Here is a 21,109-nt window from a genome sequence, read left to right as displayed (position 1 = left end):
ATGTTGGTCAATTATGCAGTGATAATCAGAAAGTTGAAAGCGTCAAATGGCTTTAAAAAAATTAAGGTAGCTTTGCACTAGTGGTGCAGAAGCCTGAAGGAAGTGTGGAGCTGGGCGGCCTGCCTCATTTCTCTTTATTTTTCTTTCTTTGTCTCTGTTTTTTTCTCCTTTTTTTGACTGTTTATTTGATCCTTTCTCTATTTCTTTCTCACTTTTTCCTTTCTTTATTTCTCGCTTCCTCTTTCCACCTTTCTCTCTCATTTTTCTATCTCTTTTTTGTATGTTTCTTTTTATTTTTCTGTCTTTCTATCTCTTCCTGTCTTTCTTCTCTTTCCATATTTTCCAGTTTTTCTTCCCTTTCTCTCTCTCTGTACTCAATCTCTCGTCCATCAGTTATTCTCTTTGTCTTTTTTCCATTTCTTTCTATGCTTTACTCTCTCCTCCTTACCCTCACTTCCCTTTCCCACCCACTTGCTATACTATACTATACTCTGCTAGCGTGCCTGGATAGCCAAGTGGTTACTATGCTCGCCTTTGGATTGCGGGATCGCCTCGCCAAGAAATGTTTTCACCAACAATCTCTCTCTCTCTCTGCCTCTGTACTCATTCAATCGCCAATCAGAGTTATTGCACCTATGCTGGAGAAATCGGCGCACATGTTGTAGGAGTGAAGCAGAAGGTGAAGAGGAGGACGAAGAGAGCGTGTGCCGACTCATAACGATGATCATTTCCGTTCACGCTACCCTGCGCAACGAAAAGCTTAAATAGCTCTGCAGTAAAAATAAAACAAACACCCATCAGGGTATTCTATCCTTGCAGGAAGCCTGCAACACTTGGCTATGTAATCATCGAATGATCTCACTATTGGAGTTAACTACCTCGCGAATCGATGGCTGCAAAAAATTTTTGGAATTTATCAAGTTTGAGTGGAGTTCAAGAAAAGTGTCCCACACTCTAAGTGCTTCTCCCCTTTTGTCTTGATGAGTGGCCTGAAAGCTACACAGGAGGGGATGACAAAGGGGCAAGAAGCTATGACATGCGTGATCTTTTTTCTTTGAACATATCAATTCACTTTCAGTGTGATCACAAGCCTGTTAGTATCACTAATGTGTGATCCTAGACAGCACGGCGCCGGTACATGGCGGCTGCATAGAACTATCCAGCACAAGAATGTTCGAATCAGTGAATGGCCGTCCTCCCCTCTGATGACATAGTTGGGCCCGTCAATGGCATAATATGCTGAGAGAAGAGCGAGCAATTTTTAGCAGTCTTTGGAACGTAATTGTAAGTTTTCTACCACATGCTGCACTATAATTGGCTCAACAGGAGCCTCAACTACCGATAAGCAGCATTATCTGATCATGTTCATAAAGTGTTGCAGGGACCCTTCAAGTGCAAAAACTTGCTGGAAACTGTGGGTTAGTCGTCTGTCTTATGCCCCTGTCACACGGACATAGGGTTGCCACCTTTTACCGAAAAACAATACAAAACTGGCCCTTCGACGGGCGGGGGGGTTAGCAGGAGATTAAAATAATGTTGAACAATAGACGCTATGTCAATTCTTCGGCATGCAGTGACATTTAATGTAACATTGCTTTCATTGAGCCAAATAAACCCAATGCACAAACAAAAGCAGCACACTCAGCTAACCAACTAGCCTAATTGCTGACATAAAAGTACCCGTGATTGGAATGACGCTTCGCTTATTACTCTGAATGTGCTGCACTGAAAAGGAACCACAATCCTTCGTCCATAAAAAAAGCTCTTCTTTGCATCTGAATCCAACAGGCCAGTGGCATTATAGACACAAAGGAACGTTAAAATGTGCATATGCCACAAAAATGTAGGATATTTATGTACCATACACGTGCAATAATATGCTCTATTCCAATGATCGCTAGACTTGAAGGGATCCCAGAAAGTGGTTGACTAACAGCGTAAGAGTTTTGGTGATTGACGATAAATATTTACCATCGTAGTTGTTGAACTGACGCTTAAAAACACCCCAAAAAATAAATAATCGCGATATTATGACAAAGAAAAAAAAAAAAGCGGCCAATGGCGGCCAGTGCAGCCCACCATCTGAAAAACCGGCCTGGCCGGTCTAAAACCGGACAGATGGCAACCCTACACGGACAGCCTTAACCGCGGTTAAGCTAACTACGGTTACGGCTAACCACGGTTAGAGGTAGCTACAAGGCAGATGTAACCGCAGTTAGTCTCCTAATCGTGGTTATCGCAAACCGAGCTAGGCAAGCACGGTTTCCTCACAAACCGAGAAGCTGCCAAGATGGCGGACAAGCTACGAGTCACGGAGTAAAAAATATAGGAGAGAGCACGCCTAGCGTCCACAAGCCAACCTCCTCTGAAGCCGCTTGCTCCTCGCGTTCATGTCACACTTCCCATGATGCTCCTGTTTCATTTCCTTTTATGGTGGGCTCATGTACAAAAACAAAAATTGATGAGCTCGTGCGCTTAGCGTCCACAAGCCAACCTCCTCGGACGGCACTCCCCCCCACGTTCTCCATACGCTGGTCACAATTCCCAGGATGCTCCTGCTTTATATGGCTGGGCTTCAAAATTTTCCCGTGTCGCTCCCTCGTAGTATTTTTTCCTCCATGCTACGAGTGCACTAGCCGTGAACCGGCGTAAGTTAATTGGCAGCTTCGCAGAGGCTTTTCATGGAACGTAACCCCAGTCGGCAAACAATAGCCAAGCAAAACTCGTGGAAAACGATGCTCGCCGTGGAAAGGCCCACAACAAAGATTATTTCGTCCACGGCGGGGGTTGCGGGAGGGTACTGTCCTATCACCACACGTTTCTTGAGGGCAATAGCTTTTCACATTGTTTGTATCTAGCCTCCTCAGAGAGCTGCAAACACTGAGTACGTAGTCGAAGGTGGAACGATTCTCAATACACTGTCGCGGAGGTTAGCGTAAGCGAAGGACTGCTGTCTCGTACCACGAAACTTGCCGAAGGTGCGCCTAAACTTCTTGTGAACCACATGCTCAGTGCATGATTTCTACCATAGCTGCTCAACTGAGCTAACTAAGCTAAGTGAGCACGTGTAGCAATGGAAAACCCGCGTTCGCATTAACTGCAGTTAACCCTGTAAACCATGATTAAGCATAACCACACTTAACGCTGCCCATGTGACAGGGGTATAATTGTGCATGCAATGGTGTCATGATATAATTTTACTGAACAGCACCCAATTAAATAGTGATGTTGAGATCTTCCAAATACTACTTTCTTTTGAGTGAATAGCACAGCATGCAATTAGTAGAGCCTTTTATGGCAACTGTTCATGCAAAGTGTGGCCACTTTTAGACTCCTGCCTGCTGTTCAGGCCGCAAGTATGTACTCTATACCAATGAACACAGGCGAGCGCAGGGTTCTCCATTAAGGGCAAGTTTCTCTATAGCACTCTCCCCCATTGGACGAGTCCAACAGAATAGAAGCTTCACAATGAACGGTACAATGAAAACGAAGCAGTGACGTCCTGCTCACAACAGCCTGCCTTTGCTTGACGAGGGTAAAGGTTGGGAGTAAACCGCTTTAGGAATGCGACATCAGAGGTCACCATAACGTTAACAACCTGCGTGGCCATAGTATTGCGCATTTAACAATGAAAGCACAGGTCCGACTGAGTGAAGATATGGGGCCAACTAGAGGGCCGCACCCCTGTGCGCACGCCTATGCCAACAAATATTTGACACTGATTTCCAGAAAGATTTCCAGAAAAGCCGAAGTAGGTGTGATATAAATGACGTATCGCTTTTGATGTAGTGCTTGTGAGGTCAATGAAGTAAGATTCCAGCATGCGATCTTTTATATTGTGATTGCAGCATAATGAAAAACACAAATTCCTATTCTTCCTCATGAAGCCCAGGTGCTTCAGGTATTTCAGAAATTAATAAATTATTGCCATTTTCCTGTGATGATTCTTAGCTTACGCTAATGAACATAAATTGGTTCAAACTGGTTTAAATTGTGATGAAGGGAACAAAGTATACCAACCAAATAAAAGCTTAAAAGAAAACGATGTTTCGGCTTCCATACGAAAGCCTTGTTCACAATCTAAAAATGAAAACTAGAACAAAAAATGTTTTCATTCATTAATTGGGTCACATCGATCAAATCAGTCCACTCTGAGACTGCAGATGTGACAGCAGCCAATGGCACTGCCCACTGTAGTTCTGCGTAGCTTCACAATGTTCTAACCCATAATCTTTTTTTTTTCCATTTCATGAAAAAGCGTCAGTATTTGCATGCCTTCAATACCAACTGTATTATCATTCTGTATTGTTTTATTGACTCATAAATTGACGGAAAGACCAGTTGAAAATTTCAGTAAGATGAATAATCAGCAGTGGAGAAGGAAAGGGCACGTTTATTTTTTATGTCTGACAACTTTTTTTTTTTAGTCATGTTGACAATGCACAAAGGCCTTCTCTGCTGTGTTTTTTGAACATGAGTGGTAAGGGGACACTACTTGATTGAATTAACCCTGTCTTGGAGCCTTTCCGAGATCAAAATATTTTCTTTTTATCGCATAATCCTTTAAGGGAAGGTTCACTAGAAATAAACAATTTGCCAGGCTATCACTGCTTGGCCTCCTGGTCCTTGTAATGACGGTACTCTGGCTTGAGCTCCCACATATTTTTGTGAGGATTCTTGGCATTGTAATTGCATATTTCCTTGAGGATCTCCTTCAGATAGGGCTGAAAATGAAAATGAATGGTGTACATGAAACTTGCATACTAGAAAACATGCAATGTGTAAACCTAATGCCCTTCAAGTAAAGGTGAAGAGCCATTCACAAAAGCTAGATGTGCCACTCATTTACATGCACTATTTCAGTGCTTTGATTCAGGCAAGGTAATGCACTGAAGAACTAGTCATGGAATTCCTATCACCTTCAAAACTTCATCAACACATCCAACTCAACTGACTGGCTTGATCCTTGCTTAAAAATAAAAGAAAAAAAGCCAGTATTTTCGTACAGGAGCATCCGATTCACAACTTGTGCCTGTACACTCGGGCATTAGACAAGGCTTGAGCTACTTCTGTCTTTAATCTATTAAAACAACCGAAATCAGTGAGTTTTTGTTTATATTTGTCAATGATTGTGTTGCCTACTTGAATAGACAGACAGCGGAAAGTAAATAAATTTTAGAAGGTTGCCTGAAAGCCATGAATTGGTGCCAGGCATGCCAGATGAGCCTTAATGCTTCAAAGTGTACACAGACACATAGTTGATAGTGTTACAATTGAGACAGTTGGTGAATTAAGTAGTGTCTTTGTGTGATCGTAAAAGCATTTAGCTGAAACACCCACACAACACACACATACAATCAGCAGCACCAAAAATGTTCTAATAATATGCATGACCTTTTTTGGTGCTGTTCATACTATGTATTTTACGTCTGTGTTCTTTCACACACTGTACTAAGCACTAAACCAAAGCTTGCTGTTCACACATTGTTAGTGGGCCCCTTTGATTAGTACCCATTTTCGACAGTCCCAGACTGCCTGACTCAGCATATGCAACACTTCACTGGCTAAAAGCACTGCCTCAGGCAATCCGCAACAGTCATGGACAGATAGTCAAAGTGAGACCTCTACACAAATGTGCTGATGCCACATGGAACCCATATTTAAAAAACACTTTCCGGCACTCAAATTGCAGCACGAGAGTTGCACTGATTACAAATGATGTGAAATATTGTAAACGACTAGACAAAAGTACATTCTGATGCCTACAAGAAATTCAGCAAATCACGATGCACTGAACCAATATACTATATATATATATTTTTGTGGCTCATACCTATTAATCCTTAAAAATAATAACACTGGTAAGCGCCAGAACATCTTAAACATTTTGCTATTTTTACCACACGCATATCCACTTGCAGCCATAGGTCGGCAAAAAATGTGGAGCTCACTCAGACTCACTCACGGAATATATTTTGCCCTTAGAGCTCACTCGGACTCACACTCACCGAAATTTTCCTCAAGTGGACTCACACTTACCAAAATAATACCAACTCACAGCTCGGTCTGAGCCTGAGTGAGTCCACTCACGAGTTCGTTAGCGGACAATTAGCTTTTTCGGCCATGGTTTCAATGCTTTTTTACACCATTTTCTCACATAATCTATGCATTTGGTGCCTTTTGATCTCTTATTTTCAAACACAGGTTGTCAGTGGTTGTGATCTAATAAGGACATTTTTATTGAAAGAGATGACTCACACGAGATATTTTTATCAAGAACTTCCCGTGAAAGATTTTGCACGGAGGGGGACATGGCACTTCCCCCCCACGCTAGTGCGTTGAAGCATGTGTGAGTAGACGTGAGTGTAAACGTGAGGGGACCTAAGGATTATAGTGATGCTGAAGTTGAGCAGTGATCACCATAGGTCGGCAAAACAATGGAGTGCATGCACTCAGTCTCACTCAAAAAATATATTTCACGTTTATGGCTCACTCGGACTCACCAAAATTTTCCTTAACAAGACTCACTCGGACTCAGACTCACTGAAATTTTTCTCAACCGGCCTCACTCAGACTCACCGAAATATTACTCACATGGACTCACTCAGATTCACGGCTCGATCTGAGTCTGAGTCAACTCATGAGTGAGTTTTCCAACCTATGCTTGCAACGCTCGTATTTTGTTTTTAAACAGGTGACACCCACCTAAAACTTAATTGTAAAACATTAGCCAATTCTTCTCTGTTTCACGACAATGGTCCCGCTGTTTTCACCAACTCACAACACTGCTGAAACCAGGTCCAGTATTTTAAGACACTTGTATTTTTAAGATTGACATTCCATCAGCATTTCCCAACCTTTATCATGGTCATGATAAAGCTATTTCGTGTACATGGCAGCACATACTTCTTCCAATGATCTCCAATTTATGCCGTACCGAGCAAGCAGATTCCTTTTATGACTGAAAATTTCTTAACTTCATCATGATACCTAACATTTTGTCGCTCTAAGTGACCACCGGTTATCTGTCCTTTGCATTTCGGGACCTGCCCCGTTCCATTTATTTTCTTTCCTGTCATAATGTCAACTAGAGTATTGGATTACCCTGCACAAGCATAGCCTATAACCTTCATAAGTGCTTACCTATTCTTTTACATGCCAAAAAGCTCGTTGTAGAGTTTCTACAACTTCCAAAAGATGTTTCTGTATGCCTTCCTAGATTACAGAACACTTGAATCGGCATTGTAGTGGACACTACACACAGTGCTTTAGAAATACCGTGCTTACCACTGGCTGTCGTGTGATTTTCTCCAAATCCTTGATGTTGTAATACTGGTGCTTCTCAAATGCTGAGAAAAGCATGTCCAGCACCTTTTCTTTGTCTTCACGTGCCTTCTTGCCCTCTGCCTTCTTCTTCTGCTCAAATTCCAGCTGTACGGAGAGAAAAATTGATGCACTTTCTTTTACCAAGTTATGACTAAGGTACCGCACGACAGCCACGAAAAATGTGGTCCTGCGACAGGCGTTGAAACATTTTTTGGCTTCTTTCTTGAAGAAGCAATCTCTAAGTAAGGTGAACAATAGCACAATTTAAAAAAGTAAAAATGAAAGATATTAGGGGAATGCATGGTAGTAAGGACAAACAGGCACATTCTCTGACAACCTGTTTTCTGCCTTGTGCCAATCCTAACTGGGCAAGAACGAAATTCCAGCAACAGGTTACAAATCTTGCATTGTTAGTTTCTAAATTTTCGTTAATAAGTAACCAAAATGGTGATGACACGGCTTCTATGATGTACTTCATCTATCCTCGACCTTGTTTTTGTGTCTAATCAATTGTTGCCTTTTCTACTGGCCTGTGAGACCGGCGATGGTATCTCTGATCATAAACTTGTAGTGCTGTCTTACCCACTTTCACCCACTGTTGTCAAACATTCACCAAAATATGTTTTAAACTTTGCTAGAGCTGATGATGTTGGAGTTCTGGAATTGTTAGAGGGCTCCTATGAGCGTTTCTGTGAGTATTGTAAGCATAACCAGAACCCAGATTATCTCTGTTATAACAAAGCGTCTTAAGAAAACCAGTAACAGAAGCCCTTGGATAACAAGAGAAATAATACACTTAAAAAGACAAAACAAAAACGTAAGAATTATAAAAATAATCCTAGTGCTCAGAATCAATCAGCCACTCGACATCTTGGTAAGGATATTAAAGTACTTGTGAAGGAATCGAAACAAAGGTTCTTTGGCATCACAGTCCCAAAACTTTTAAGGGAGGCCCGGATAAGTTTTGGAGATATGTTATTCCATCGATAAAAGCTCGCTCATTGACTCAGTCTACAGGGGTTCCTACGGCTGAGAGTTTTAATGAATACTTTGCATCAGTGTTTACAGATGATAACGGCATTTTGCCAATCATTGAATCACCATTAGACAGGCCATCTATGACTGACGTCGAAATTTCTGACCAGGGTGTCCTTAACCTCTTGCTCAATTTGAACATAAAGAAAAGCCCTGGGCCCGATGGCATCCCAAATGAGTTTCTGTTCTGATACGCCGAATGGAATTCGAAATACCTCACATTAATTTTTAGGTCCTCACTTCTCTGTGGTTGCTTACCCAAGGAGTGGAAGAAAGCTAAAGTTATTCCCATTCCTAAAAGCGGCAGTACTGACAATGTAGCAAACTATCGGCCTGCTTCAATTACTAGCACTTGTTCAAAGCTGCTTGAACATATAGTTTCGAAACATCTATTAAGCTATATAAATGAGCACAATTTATTATCCAACATGGTTTTCGACAAGGTTTATCTACAACATCCCAGCTCATCGAATTAGTCCATGATCTTTGGAAAACAATTAACTCTTGTGCACAGACGGATATGATTTTCATGGACTTCGCGAAAGCTTTTGACAAAGTGTCTCATGGTAAATTACTAAGAAAAATTGATGTTACGTTCCAAAATCCTACCATTACAAACTGGCTTTCATGTTATTTTCATTCTCGTGAGCAATATGTTGAAATTGGTGGCACTAAGTCCAGTTTCAGCTGTAAAGTCAGGAGTACCCCAAGGTAGTGTTTTGGGACCACTTCTGTTCCTTTCATTTATAAATGATCTCCCGAATGAAATAGACATTTCTATCAGGCTCTTCTCAGATGATTGCATCATATACAAAAAAAAATAGACACAGTTAGTGATCAGGTAAAATTGCAAGAAAATTTACAGAAAATAAAGAAATGGTGTGAAGAATGGCAAATGGTGCTAAACTCCCTAAAAACTAGTTATGACAGTCTCTAGAAAGAAAAATTAGTTTAACTATACGTATTATATTAATAATCATGAACTTAAAAGAGTTGAGCAACATAAGTACCTTGGTTTCATTTTTACAAGTGATCTTCGCTGGAATCATCACACAGATTATGTGTTGCAAAGGCCAACAAGTCTTTCTGGTGTCTTAGGCGCCATTTGCCATTTGCAACACAAGAAACAAAACGTTTAGCCTACAAAACGCTTATTAGACCAATCACAGAATATGCTAAAATTGTCTGGGATCCTTTCTCTGTTACAAACATCTTGAAAATTGAAAAAATTCAGCATCTAGCAGTCCGGTTCATATTCAACTAATATCGGTGGACGGATTCACCATCTCAGCTGTGTGCACTAGCAGAGCTACCCACAATTCAGGCTCGAACTAAATATGAAAGACTTAAATATCTTTACCTGATCATTAATCACCATGTTCATATAAGGTATGCTGACTATTTTGATATTCTTCATAGTGAAACTTCTAGACATCGCCATTCAATGCTCATTCGTGCTCCTGTTGTTTACACTGATTGCTATAAGTATAGCTTCTTCCGACGAGCTATCAACGAATGGAATTCTTTGACCGAAGAAGCTGTTTCATGCTCATCCACCCAACCGATTTATTCTTAAGACACGTAGCTCATATTCTCATTTGTAGCTAACAAAGCTTTATTTGTGTGTACGTGATCTAGCGAATTTAATTTTATTGTCTGGTTGCATTTCTTGGTGTACTTCATTTTGTCCCTTTATCTGTAAGCTCTGATTGTTATGTTTTAATGTATTATTTACCACTCCTGTAATAGCCCTGTATAAGGGCTACAGTATCTGTAAATAAATAATAAATAAATAAATAAATAAATAAATAAATAAATAAATAAATAAATAAAAGTGTTACACTTAGTGAATTGTGGATGGTTCTCCTAAAAAAAGTTTATGCTATGAACCAGCAATGTCTTGACTATAATACAACTCATTATGCTTTTTTTGTAGTCAATCAAGAGGAACTTCAGCCAGGAAGCTGCCGTACGACCAAATGGGAAGATAGCTGTCAATGGAGAACTTCAAAAATTATTTTCTTCCTTAAAACGAAAATCACAATGATAAAACTTGCCATATAATAAAAAACTATTTATTTGCTTTCGATTGAGGTATAAAGCTGATTTTCAATTGGAGCACCACATGGTGTAAGTTGCATCTCAATGTGGATCAAAATGACGATTTTCTGACATTCATGAGTTTTTTTTTCATAAAATTTAGACATATCAGGGGTCTAAAAATATTTTTAGTGCGAATTATACCTTCCATAGAGTAAGTATTCATTACTCAGATATTCATACATAGCACAATATTATATGGGAAAAAAATACAAACCTAGAACATTTTAGCAAATTTTCTGGAGGTGTATATGGCAGAAAAATTGTAGTAATATTATTGAGCTCTGAACACCTTACACAAACGCCTTTGCTTAATACCTAAACCAAATTTGGATATTTAAACAAGAAACGATACTCCCAGAAAAATTTTTCCAAGAAACTAAACTCAAATGACATTCCGTGAAATTCGAAAGGCTCCCACGTGACAAAAATTTTTTGCTCTCCAAAATATTCTAGAAATTTACTGTTTTCAATACACTCAATGAGGGCAATTTTTTTCGTGTACATTTGAGATGGTCGCCAAAATGGCTGGGACGTTTTGCGTGAAATGACCCAATTAGATATTTTGCAAAATTGTCCGCCACAATACATCTGCAATCTATTTTAACACAGAAGCTGGTGCTGGTTGTGCAAGACCATTTTCACTAGCCAAGGTTAGAATGAAACTCACATTGTGCTTGTGGTCCGCCACAGGCTTGTAGTTCTGCACAATCCGGTCTAACTGCTTCACTTGACGCACAGGTTGGCTAGCCTTCAGAATAGTTTGCCTGAGAACATGTGAAAGACCTCTTGTACAGAATGTGGATATGTAGCCATGCACATGAAACATATGAGGAGAGAGAGAGAGATGAAGAAAAAGAAAAAACAAAAAGAAAGTGCCAAGTCCAGTGATGTGATTGGCTGAAGCCAATTTGGTGCAGCTTCTGGAGCAGCTAAAACCTCATTCTGGAGCAGCAAATCAGCCTTTTCGAGCAGTTGCCCGTAACACATTTTTGAGCACAAATATTTAAGTAGCTAAGCGGGAGTAGTTTTACCACGGTGTAACAAAATACATCTGTGCACACATACATGAATGGTTATATATAATGTCCTAAAAGGTGAAGTTAACTCACTCCTGCGGACAGCCCTACACTTCTACACATCAGGCCACCCAACATTCCCTCCCGATGCCATTCTTCTTGTTTGTTATTCAGTCGGGCTTTCCCTGGAGGCAGCACAAGCTTTCCACGTATATTCTTTTAATAATTGAAAATAACTATTGTGATGATGTCTGTGCTTTCAGTACAAACTAGGCGTTTGGGTTGTGTGGTCAAGTACATGCTGTCACACTTTATGGACAGACTCGTTAGGCTTTTGGTTCATTGGTGATTAATAACACAGAGGGTTTAACCAATGATGGATATATTGTGTTTGAATTCCAACGCTGTGCTGAATGAAATTTGTGATAACGAAAGCTTCACATATTATTTTGACAGCCTCTCTAACTTGAACTTTTGCTGAAGTCGGGAAGTAGCACCGATACACCGGGATAGTGTGTCACCGTGCTTTCCCAACAGGCCACTGCAGTGGCTGGAATTGTTGATAAATCCTGGCCGTTGTATGGTATTAAAATGTCAGTGACCTGTATAAAATATTTTCGAAAGACAGCACGAACAGCACTACAATTTTTTTGTTAAGATAACCTAACTATAAGTTCTAATTACATGTCATACTCACTGTAATTAATGCAATCAATCTTATATAAAAGACTGATGTCTCACAAAAACATTCAATTTTGCAGACTATTAGATTTTTTTCTGACTCCACAGCATTGAGTAACTATTTTTACCCAACTTGATGTAATTTCATAGTACGGGTAGTTGGCACCATTTGGTAAGGGGTCCCCCCCCCCCTTCCCAGCCGGTGAACTCAACATGCAGATTTAACAGTTGAATTGAATCTAGACATGTAATAGAGTGCTGAAATTAACCTTGTGTATGTAAACTTCACATCTTGATCGTTTATACATGGCAACCTTGGCTTCCCCCTCGCTCTCAGTGCATCAAGCTCTCGTACAACCTGCCAGCGTACATTCTTTTGCGTGCTGTTGTCTATTTGCACTAAGCAAAAGTTTACGGCAGGGCACGTGCTTCGGTGCAGACAACACCATTTACGAGACATTGTGCATGTTTTTGCAGCTGGGAAAGATGGTCGCAACGGGCAAAGTTATACGTAGCAAGAATTGTGGTGAGGGACGAACATTACTGTATGCTCAATCAAGAATCATGACCATTAGCTTAATCGAATAATATTCTCTGTTGATTACGTATTTGTTGGCCCTGACATATTTTTCATGACTACACATCTCTTGCCTGCCTGCTCCAATGACCACTAAAAATTACAACGGTAACTTATGTATGTAATTCGAGCGCCTACCATCTTTTTTTCTCTCTGAAAGACTGCAAAAATATTGTCTTGGCACACGCTCGGCACAAATTATGTGATTTCTGGCGAAATGTAGCAGGATGTAGCAGAGGTTTTGCCTCTTGGCACAACTGGCACAGCTATCACATCACAGCAAGTCCAGAAAAGACAATCTTGTCTGCTACCCAAAACTGGAGTACCGTGGAGAGTAATGTTGAAAGGGAAGAAGTATATGGGAGGGAGAGAGAGGCACACGCACATCATCACATGTCATAAACAACAATTTCTGGGGTTTTGCCAGTGTTGTGGTCTTGCCAAAACTACAATACTGTCACGTGGTCGTAACGGTGAAGAAGACTCCAGCAGAACTCGGAAATACTAACTCTTTATTTGGCCGAACTTGTGGCTGGGAAATGGAAAGTCAAACTGCAAGCAAGGCACGCAGTGTACTGACAGCAGCGAACAGAGCGTCGGCCGTCGATAATCTGCAGTAAGGCGCGTCGGCATTTATACATGCGGCATCAAACATTCGAGCTTTATCGCTAGAGATCGCGTTAGTTCCAGAATAATCTCAACTGTTCGCGTTTGTGCGCTCAAGCCTATAAGAAGATTCTAAAATAATCTGGAAGGTTCCCAGACAGTAGGGCGCGGCCCGCGCAAGGCAGCGGCCATGCGTGCAACGGACCAGCTACAAAAAAACAACAAAAAGAAGCACGTGTGGCAATACGATTACAAGGCATGCTTTAGTGCGGGACTCCGGGTTGATTTTGACCACCTGGGGCTATTTTGAAAAGCGGACTTGTCTTCTTCAAGGCTGCAAGAAGACAAGTCCGCTTGTCGAAACGTCGGCTCCAGCACACAAACCCTGTTCACCAATTTTTCATCAATCAAGTATAAAGACATTTGTGAAGGTTTTTTGTTCTTCACTATTGCAGCAATGGCTTCATTGCCCTCTGCTATAAAGGATCATGAGGTTGGCATTGCAAAGCAGTTTGTTCATACAATATTCAGTGATCAATGCATGCTATCAACATCGCAAGCATAGGCATAGCCAGAGGAATATTTGGGAAGGGGTGTGTGTCAACCTGCCCAAAAAATGTTTTGCATTTTTATGTATATACATACATGTGCACGTACAAACATATACACTTAAGAGTGCTGGACCCCTCCTGAAATAAAATCCTGGTTATGCCCCTGATTGCAGGTGGTCGCCCATTGTAATGCGGGAAGTCGCACAGGCCATGTTTGAGGGTTTCTTCATGACTTCAGCTATCACATGCAATGTTGTCGGCCATTACATCAGTGTAAATCTCGCACAACTGAAACAGTCGCTGAGTAAACAAGTCAGTATTGCCTTTGTTATGCCACAGCTGCAAACAAAGTTCTCCCCAGAAAAATTTGAGAGGTGGACATTTGAGCGGGTCGGGCACATTGCCCTGTGTCACAGAGAGGTAATGAAAATGAGGCACTTCAGAAATTTCAGACAACAAAACCCTTCGGCATCCAATTTTTCTGGCCTTCCGCACTTTATGCTCCAACTGAAGGTCTGAAGCAACATTCTTTGAAGCCACAACCACTTTTATGTTCATTATCTTTCAGCCTTGAGCCAGCACTCTTGTATGCCGATCCGTTTGCTGTCGTAGCGGGTCTCAAAAGTTGGTTTCGCCGCAATGTAGACGTGCTCCGCAATGAAGCATACCAAGACTTTCCAAGTCAAAGCCACTGTCACGGGACGCAGTTATGCACATGAGCTTCCGTTGTATTCCATCAGTAAAACATCAATAATGCGTACCTGTTTTTAATGTACTAATGGTTAAAACATAGTTGCGATGAATCTCCGATGCAGTCTACATACAGCTTAATGTTTTTGCTGCCTGTGCTGCATCGGCTTGTCGTGCGCAATGCCTACCGCTTAGTGCATCCCGCAATCACTTTTATTCACACAAAGGGGAAGTAAAGGAGCCCACATTACTTTTTTCAGACAATTTCACGGTCGCCACAGTGTCCAAAAAATTGGATGTTGACTGTACCCTGGAACAACAGAAAGTTGTTCTTGAGTACATCATGATGATGATGTGAGGATCCCCTTTGAGGAAGGCTGGTGGCATATATGCTGTGCAATTTTTGCTGTATATCATAGCTGCACTATAAACCATGAGCTGAGGTTAGGGCATTTACTAACACACACAAAAAAAAGGAACTATAAAAGTAACAAAAGTAACTATGAATGTTTGGTTTATAGACATTCTTATTTTATACAGCATCAAACCTACTCAGAATGGATTACACAGACACGAAGCTATAGGCGAACGCTTCGCAAAAAATAACCCAGTTGATGAGTTGATGATTGGAATCCAATAAGAGCATATACTGTGCTGTTTGTAAGCACTGCGGAAAAAAGTTGACGATTGCACAGCGTACCTCTATTGATCTCATAAAATCCTCCCAGCCCCATGGACATGCTGCTCAATGACAATATGATATAATGTTAGAACACCAAGAAAATGATCCCATATTAGTAGAGCACATTCCAAATTAAGGAAGCCTACCTGTGGGAGATGAGTTCAAGAGGGCAATAATTTAGGCTACTTGGCAGCTGTTCATAGTTTCTTTTTGCACCAACAAATATAATGCAGACAGAGAGACAAACGCAGCTGATGGAATCTGTTATCATCACCTCTCTGCCGCAGTTCCTTGTCTGTAGCGCGAGGAGAAACCATGAATGTCGGAGAGAGGTTTTCAGGCAACCGTGCAACAGACTCAACAATGGAACTGTAATGGGGAATTAGCTAATGTATCGAAGTATCGTAGATACAAATGGCAAGTCTCGTATCCGGTACATTTTATTCTGCTAGAATCGCGTATCTGTATACCAAATACTTAGTCTTGGTATCTTGTATTGTATCTCGATACAACTGCAAGGTATCTTTGCCCAGCCCTGAGCCCTGAATACTGCAAACAAATCTGAGAAGTGGGTGGAGTAAGGTAGGTTGGCCAAGGTGGTGGGTGGCAAAACTGCTGCCACCCACCGTGGCAGAACCGTGGCTGCTTTCAGACTAATCAGCAGAGCAAACTTAATGCATAGGCAGCCGTCGCATTGCCACATGAGCCATCAAATACAGTAACAAAGTACATGTCGAGAAATGCACTGAGGTACTGGTGAACAGGCTGCGATGTACCTTTTCAGTTGCATGTAGCGGTCATCTCCCAGGGGTCTGCATTCACCTTTCTGTACAACATGGCCTTCCAGGTAAACTTTACCTGTAGCATTTGCACAAGCACACACAGCACTGTCACTGGGCTGCCAGCACCAACAGCTGGAATGCACAACAAAAAGACAGTATGGGCACACATGCTGAGGCTTGTTCGCTGTTATGTTTAGTTTATTTGCGACAGTTAAATTGTGCTTATCTTCTGGAGCTGAAACTACTGCATTTACTCTAAAATGGGTTTACCACGAATGTAAGTTGACCCTATATGATGACCTCGCCGAGGAAAAAGAAAAATTGAACACAGGTTGGCCTAATCTTCTGAAGACTGACAGTAACACACATTATAGTGTGAATTGTTGGTTAGTTATGTTGGGTTTTGTGGTGCAAAAGCAACTATGGCTATGCTGTGCCAGAGACATGGTGAAAAAAAAAATCCTATGGTGAACAACACAATAGTCATGACCATGAAATCTGTGCTCAGCAATGACAAATGGGATAAAATGAATGGTTTAGCGCGGCTGTAGAGAGGCCTGAGAACTCACTGCGTAAACGTGTAAAATGTATACACTCTAACATTATGTATGTGATGCGTGGGGTAGTCAATGTGTATGGGTGGTGGCGTTTACATAGCACTACTGCCCTGCCCGCGTCCTTGCACCCAAGAGCCGGGAGGCAAGTGCCTCATTTCAAAATATCTCCTGCAGCAAGAGCCGCTCCGGAGAGGCCGTGCTACAGGCCACCTTAGTTAAGTTCTGCCAATCTGGCAAAGGTAGCACAGCCTGTGGTCATTAAAGTTTATTGAACAATTTTGCGTTGTCTAAAAAGCTGATGACATCAGCCAAGGGCACAAGGGTCATCAACTAAGAGTAACATTGAGTGAAATGGAATGTTCAACTTTTAAAACATGAAAATGTTCTTGTCTTAGTGTTAACACATGTGGATAAGCTGTTAAAGTGTGAATTACTGTTAGTTGCTCATGACATTTATCGCATGTTGGTGGTTATTCACCTGTCAGTAGACAGTTATGTGTGAAGTGCATATGGCCTATTCGCAATCGGCACAGAACTACTTCAATAAAAACATTCTTTGTCAAAACACTTCTTCCATTCACCAAGGACAGGTTTAATCAGGTGAAGTTTGTTGTTCTGTTGTCATTTCCATTCATGCTGCCAATGAGAGGTTATGGCCCAGAGAACTGCTTGAATCCCATCCCTAACAGGTATGTTGATCTTTGAAACACGCATTTCGCCGTTGCTGTTAGTTGGTCCACCATTTCGTTACCTGGGGTCCCAGTATAACTCAGGACACAACAGAAGTGTACAGGTACGGTCTTCAGTAGATGAGATAGCATGTTTAAAATGTCACCTATAAAGGGCTCATATCGAGATTGCGAATTTAGGGCTCTCAGAGCACCTAAAGAGTCTGTAAAAATTACTGCTTTTTTATATTTTGAGCTTATAATATTTCGTACTGGCATCCACAAAGCATAGCACTCAGCAGTGTAGACAGAGAGGAACTGCGGCAGTCTTGCTATACTTGCTAACGTAGTCCTCCTACCACGCTGCTTCCAACATATGTAGACGTCTTCGAATCATCAGTATAAAATTCTGTATAAGTGTGGTAAGTTTCTTGTACATGCGGAATACCTGCAGTATATGTTCATGAGGGTGTCTTGTTTATTTATATGTGTTAGTGAGAAGTCAAGAAATTACTCTAGGGAGCCAATCTGGGCGGTCTTCTGGCGACAAAAAGTGCTTTGTTAGGGATATCTAGGGCGTGAAACTTTTCTTCAAAACTCAGTATTAGTGGTCTAATGGCGTTTGCCCTGTTCGTGTAGTCTAATCGTTAGTCAGAGCATGTGATAACGTTGTAGCATATATGGTCTGGTGAAGAACGAACTTAAGACGTATGTAAACATCAATTGCGTTCTCCTGTATTCCAAGGACGGTTTGTTACTTTCCAAGTACAAGCTGGGAATGGGGGAGACGTCTGGTAGGTACCTGTTGCTAGGAGTGGCCCTTTATTATGGACAGGATCTAGTCGCTTGAGGTACGAGTCTCTTGCCGAACCATAGATTATACCACCCTAGTCTAATTTACTACGTACCAACGAACGATAGATATGCAGGAGGCATTTCTGGTCGGAACTGCAGCGCTTCCGGGACCAGACTTTGAAGACATTGAGAGCGTTATTGGCTTTAAACTTCAGATTATTAATATGTGAGAGAAACTTAAGCTTCTTATCAAATACGACCCCCAAAAACTGTTGCTCCTGTTTTACTGGCAATAATTTTGTTTAGTTTAAGGACGGGGCCTGGTTGCAAACCTCGTTTTTGAGAAAACGCCATGGCAACAGTCTTTTCTTCTGAAAACCGGAAGCAGTTTTTTGTTATCCTACTGTGTTAGTTTGTTTAATGCGATTTGAGTCTGCCGTTCACACGTTGCCATGTTAGATGACCGGCACGCTATTTGCGTAAAGTGAGTGCATAAGAGTAGATGGTATGACCTGGTTCACCGAGTTCATTTCGACGACAAAGAGGGTTGTGATTAAGGTACAGCCCCGAGGCACACAGTTTTCTTGAGTAGATATACGTGAAAGTGATGAGCCTAAACGAACTGGAAAGGTTCGGTTTGATAGAAAGTCAAACAAGCAGTTGAGCATCCATCCGCAGAATCCTAGATCTGCCAGGTCTCGTAAGACCCCAGCTAGTGACGGCGCCACGCGACTGTTCGCGTTAGATTAAGGCCAAATCCCATATGAGTGAGAATGCACGCGACAGCGACGAGCGACTGATCGCCTTCGTGCAAGCTGACGCTTGCATGGGCATACACCATACACGTGACGGCTTTGGCGAGCGAACTCCATTGTTGCTCGCATGAGGCCGTCTACTTGTAATGTGTAATCTGTGTAATAGGGACTGTTCGTCGTGTGTCGTTTGATCATATTTGACATGCTCAATAAAATGTCAAATTACCGGAAAACGAGGTTTTGTTTTCGCAGCGAACCTTCAAAAAGCCGGGCCGGGCCGGGCCCGGTATTGTGTTTTCGTACGTCGGGCCGGGTCGGGCGGGCTCGCAGCCCCTTGCCGTCGGGCTCGGGCGGGCCTTCGACAAAGTCAGCGGGCCCGGGCCGGGCTCGGGCTCGGAAATACGGCCCGTGCACAGCTCTACCCCACATTTCCAAGCTGTGTCAATGCCTTTTCAGGATAAAAAAAATACTGCTAAACAGTGCTGTTGTACAGAAAAGCTTCTCGTACTGTGTGCAAGGCGAATGAGGGGGTCAGTAGATGCTTTCTTATAATCACACTGGTGGACATTTAATAAGTTATCGGTTTCGAGGACGTATGTTAGTCTGATGTTAATGATGCTCCCACAGGACTTTGCTATACAACTTGTGAGTGCTATGGGCCTGTAGCTGGTTGGTAATATAGAATCTTTTCCAGCTTTGAGAAATGGAATTATAATAGTTTTTTTCCAATCTGTTGGCATTCTGCTAGTCTCCCAGATAACGTTAAAGGGTACTGATACCTTTTTCGAAGGCGATTTTACTCTGCCATACAAATCTCATGTATGCAGAGACGGCTCTGAGCAAGTCTGAAGCTCAGCAAATGCTGATAAGATATTTTATTTTGATATGAAAGTCAATTTTTCCATGGCGCACCTACCGACATTGACACTAGCTTGACGTCAGGCTACAGTACCAATTCTGGTGACTTCACGCAGCAGTCTGGCTAGTTGTGACGACGTTAGGTACCAAAACTTCCAAGATGGGCCGCTTGTGCGTCACCAACGAAGCCACGGTGCGGAGCGGCCATGGAAACATCACGATATCTTGCGCGAGCACGTGACGAAAAACTCATACCGTGTTGTGACATAAGGGCACAGTAGGAACCGAAACCAGTTCTTAAAAACATACTGAAATTACTTTTTCAGGGTGCACTTGCGCTTAGCACTACCTTTTCTAGGCTCTTGTGGGCTAAAAAAAACGACAACTGAAAATTTTCGTGTCAGTACTCCTTTAAAGAAGTGTAACAAGGCCTTCACCACATCCTGGGACAAGTGAGCGAGCATTTAATAATGCATTTTGTCTGGACCAGGTGCTGTTTTCTTACCTTCAGAAAGTACTCTGTTCATTTCCTGAAGGGTTAAGGGGGCGTTGCATGATCTGTCCTGAAAACCTGTGACGAGAAGCTTTTGTTTTTCTATAGACTGTTTATGCTTTAGGAATGCTGTCGAATAGTTTGCTGAGCTCGAAATACTGCAAAAGTGCAGCGCTAGTAGGTCTGCCTGTTCATGTAAGGTTGTCTGGATGCCAGAATGGGGATAGTATATGAAGTATAATTGCCACTAAGCTTGTGCACCTCACCCACATTCTTTTAGATGTGATGGAGCTGTTAATTGATGAGACACAGTTTTTCCCGGAGAGCTTTTCGGCCTGTCTGCAGATAAATCTTGCCTTTTTAAATGATAGGAGGTTGTCTTGTGTAAGGTATTTACGAAAAATGCCCCAGGCCTTGTTTAGCATTTTCTAAGTCTGTGTGCACTTCCTTGTCCACCAGGGTTTAAGCTTTTTAATTAAAACAATGGAGGACTGTGGAATAGCTTGTTTGGCTGCTGCGAGTATGCAGGCAGTGATTGTCTCATTCATTCCGTCTATGCATAAACCATGAAGAACCTCTTTTTCTAGGGTGGCTTTTTCCGTGAACAGTGCCCGTTCTGCCAGATGTAGTTTGCAAAGAGGTAGTCTGGATGGAGTAGTAGGGAGGCTTTGTGCTAATTGTATGATAGCGGGCATGTGGTGACTGCCGTAAACGTTATCTATTACGTTCCATTTAAAGTCACAGAATAATGACAGTGAGCACAGTGCCAGATCTAAACAACTTGTTGCTCCTGTGCTTGGGGAGCAGTAGGTGACATTACTAGTATTTAAAAGACATACATCATTACTCAGGATAAAATCTTCGAGGACTTGTCCTCTGATGTCGGTTGTACTGCTTCCCCAGAGCGTTCCATATGCATTAAAATCCCCTGCTA

At 41.9% G+C, this 21,109-nt stretch overlaps 1 protein-coding gene across 1 annotated transcript in view; it reads right to left on the bottom strand.

Annotated features, from left to right (window-relative positions):
• Positions 1 to 4,587: 4,587 nt before the first annotated feature.
• LOC119388245 (general transcription factor IIF subunit 2) overlaps positions 4,588 to 21,109 on the bottom strand; it is a 33,077-nt gene continuing 16,555 nt past the window's right edge. The window contains exons 5-8 of the mRNA XM_037655916.2: positions 16,044 to 16,125; positions 11,132 to 11,228; positions 7,288 to 7,431; positions 4,588 to 4,724 (exon numbers count right to left, since the gene is read on the bottom strand). Coding sequence (XP_037511844.1) covers positions 4,605 to 4,724; positions 7,288 to 7,431; positions 11,132 to 11,228; positions 16,044 to 16,125 — 443 coding nt within the window. The 3' untranslated portion in view covers positions 4,588 to 4,604. The remainder of the gene's footprint in view (positions 4,725 to 7,287; positions 7,432 to 11,131; positions 11,229 to 16,043; positions 16,126 to 21,109) is intronic.

This window comes from Rhipicephalus sanguineus, chromosome 3 (assembly GCF_013339695.2).
Source record: "Rhipicephalus sanguineus isolate Rsan-2018 chromosome 3, BIME_Rsan_1.4, whole genome shotgun sequence".
In the NCBI taxonomy this organism is placed as follows: domain Eukaryota; kingdom Metazoa; phylum Arthropoda; class Arachnida; order Ixodida; family Ixodidae; genus Rhipicephalus; species Rhipicephalus sanguineus.
This window is presented reverse-complemented; position numbering and strand designations above follow the sequence as displayed.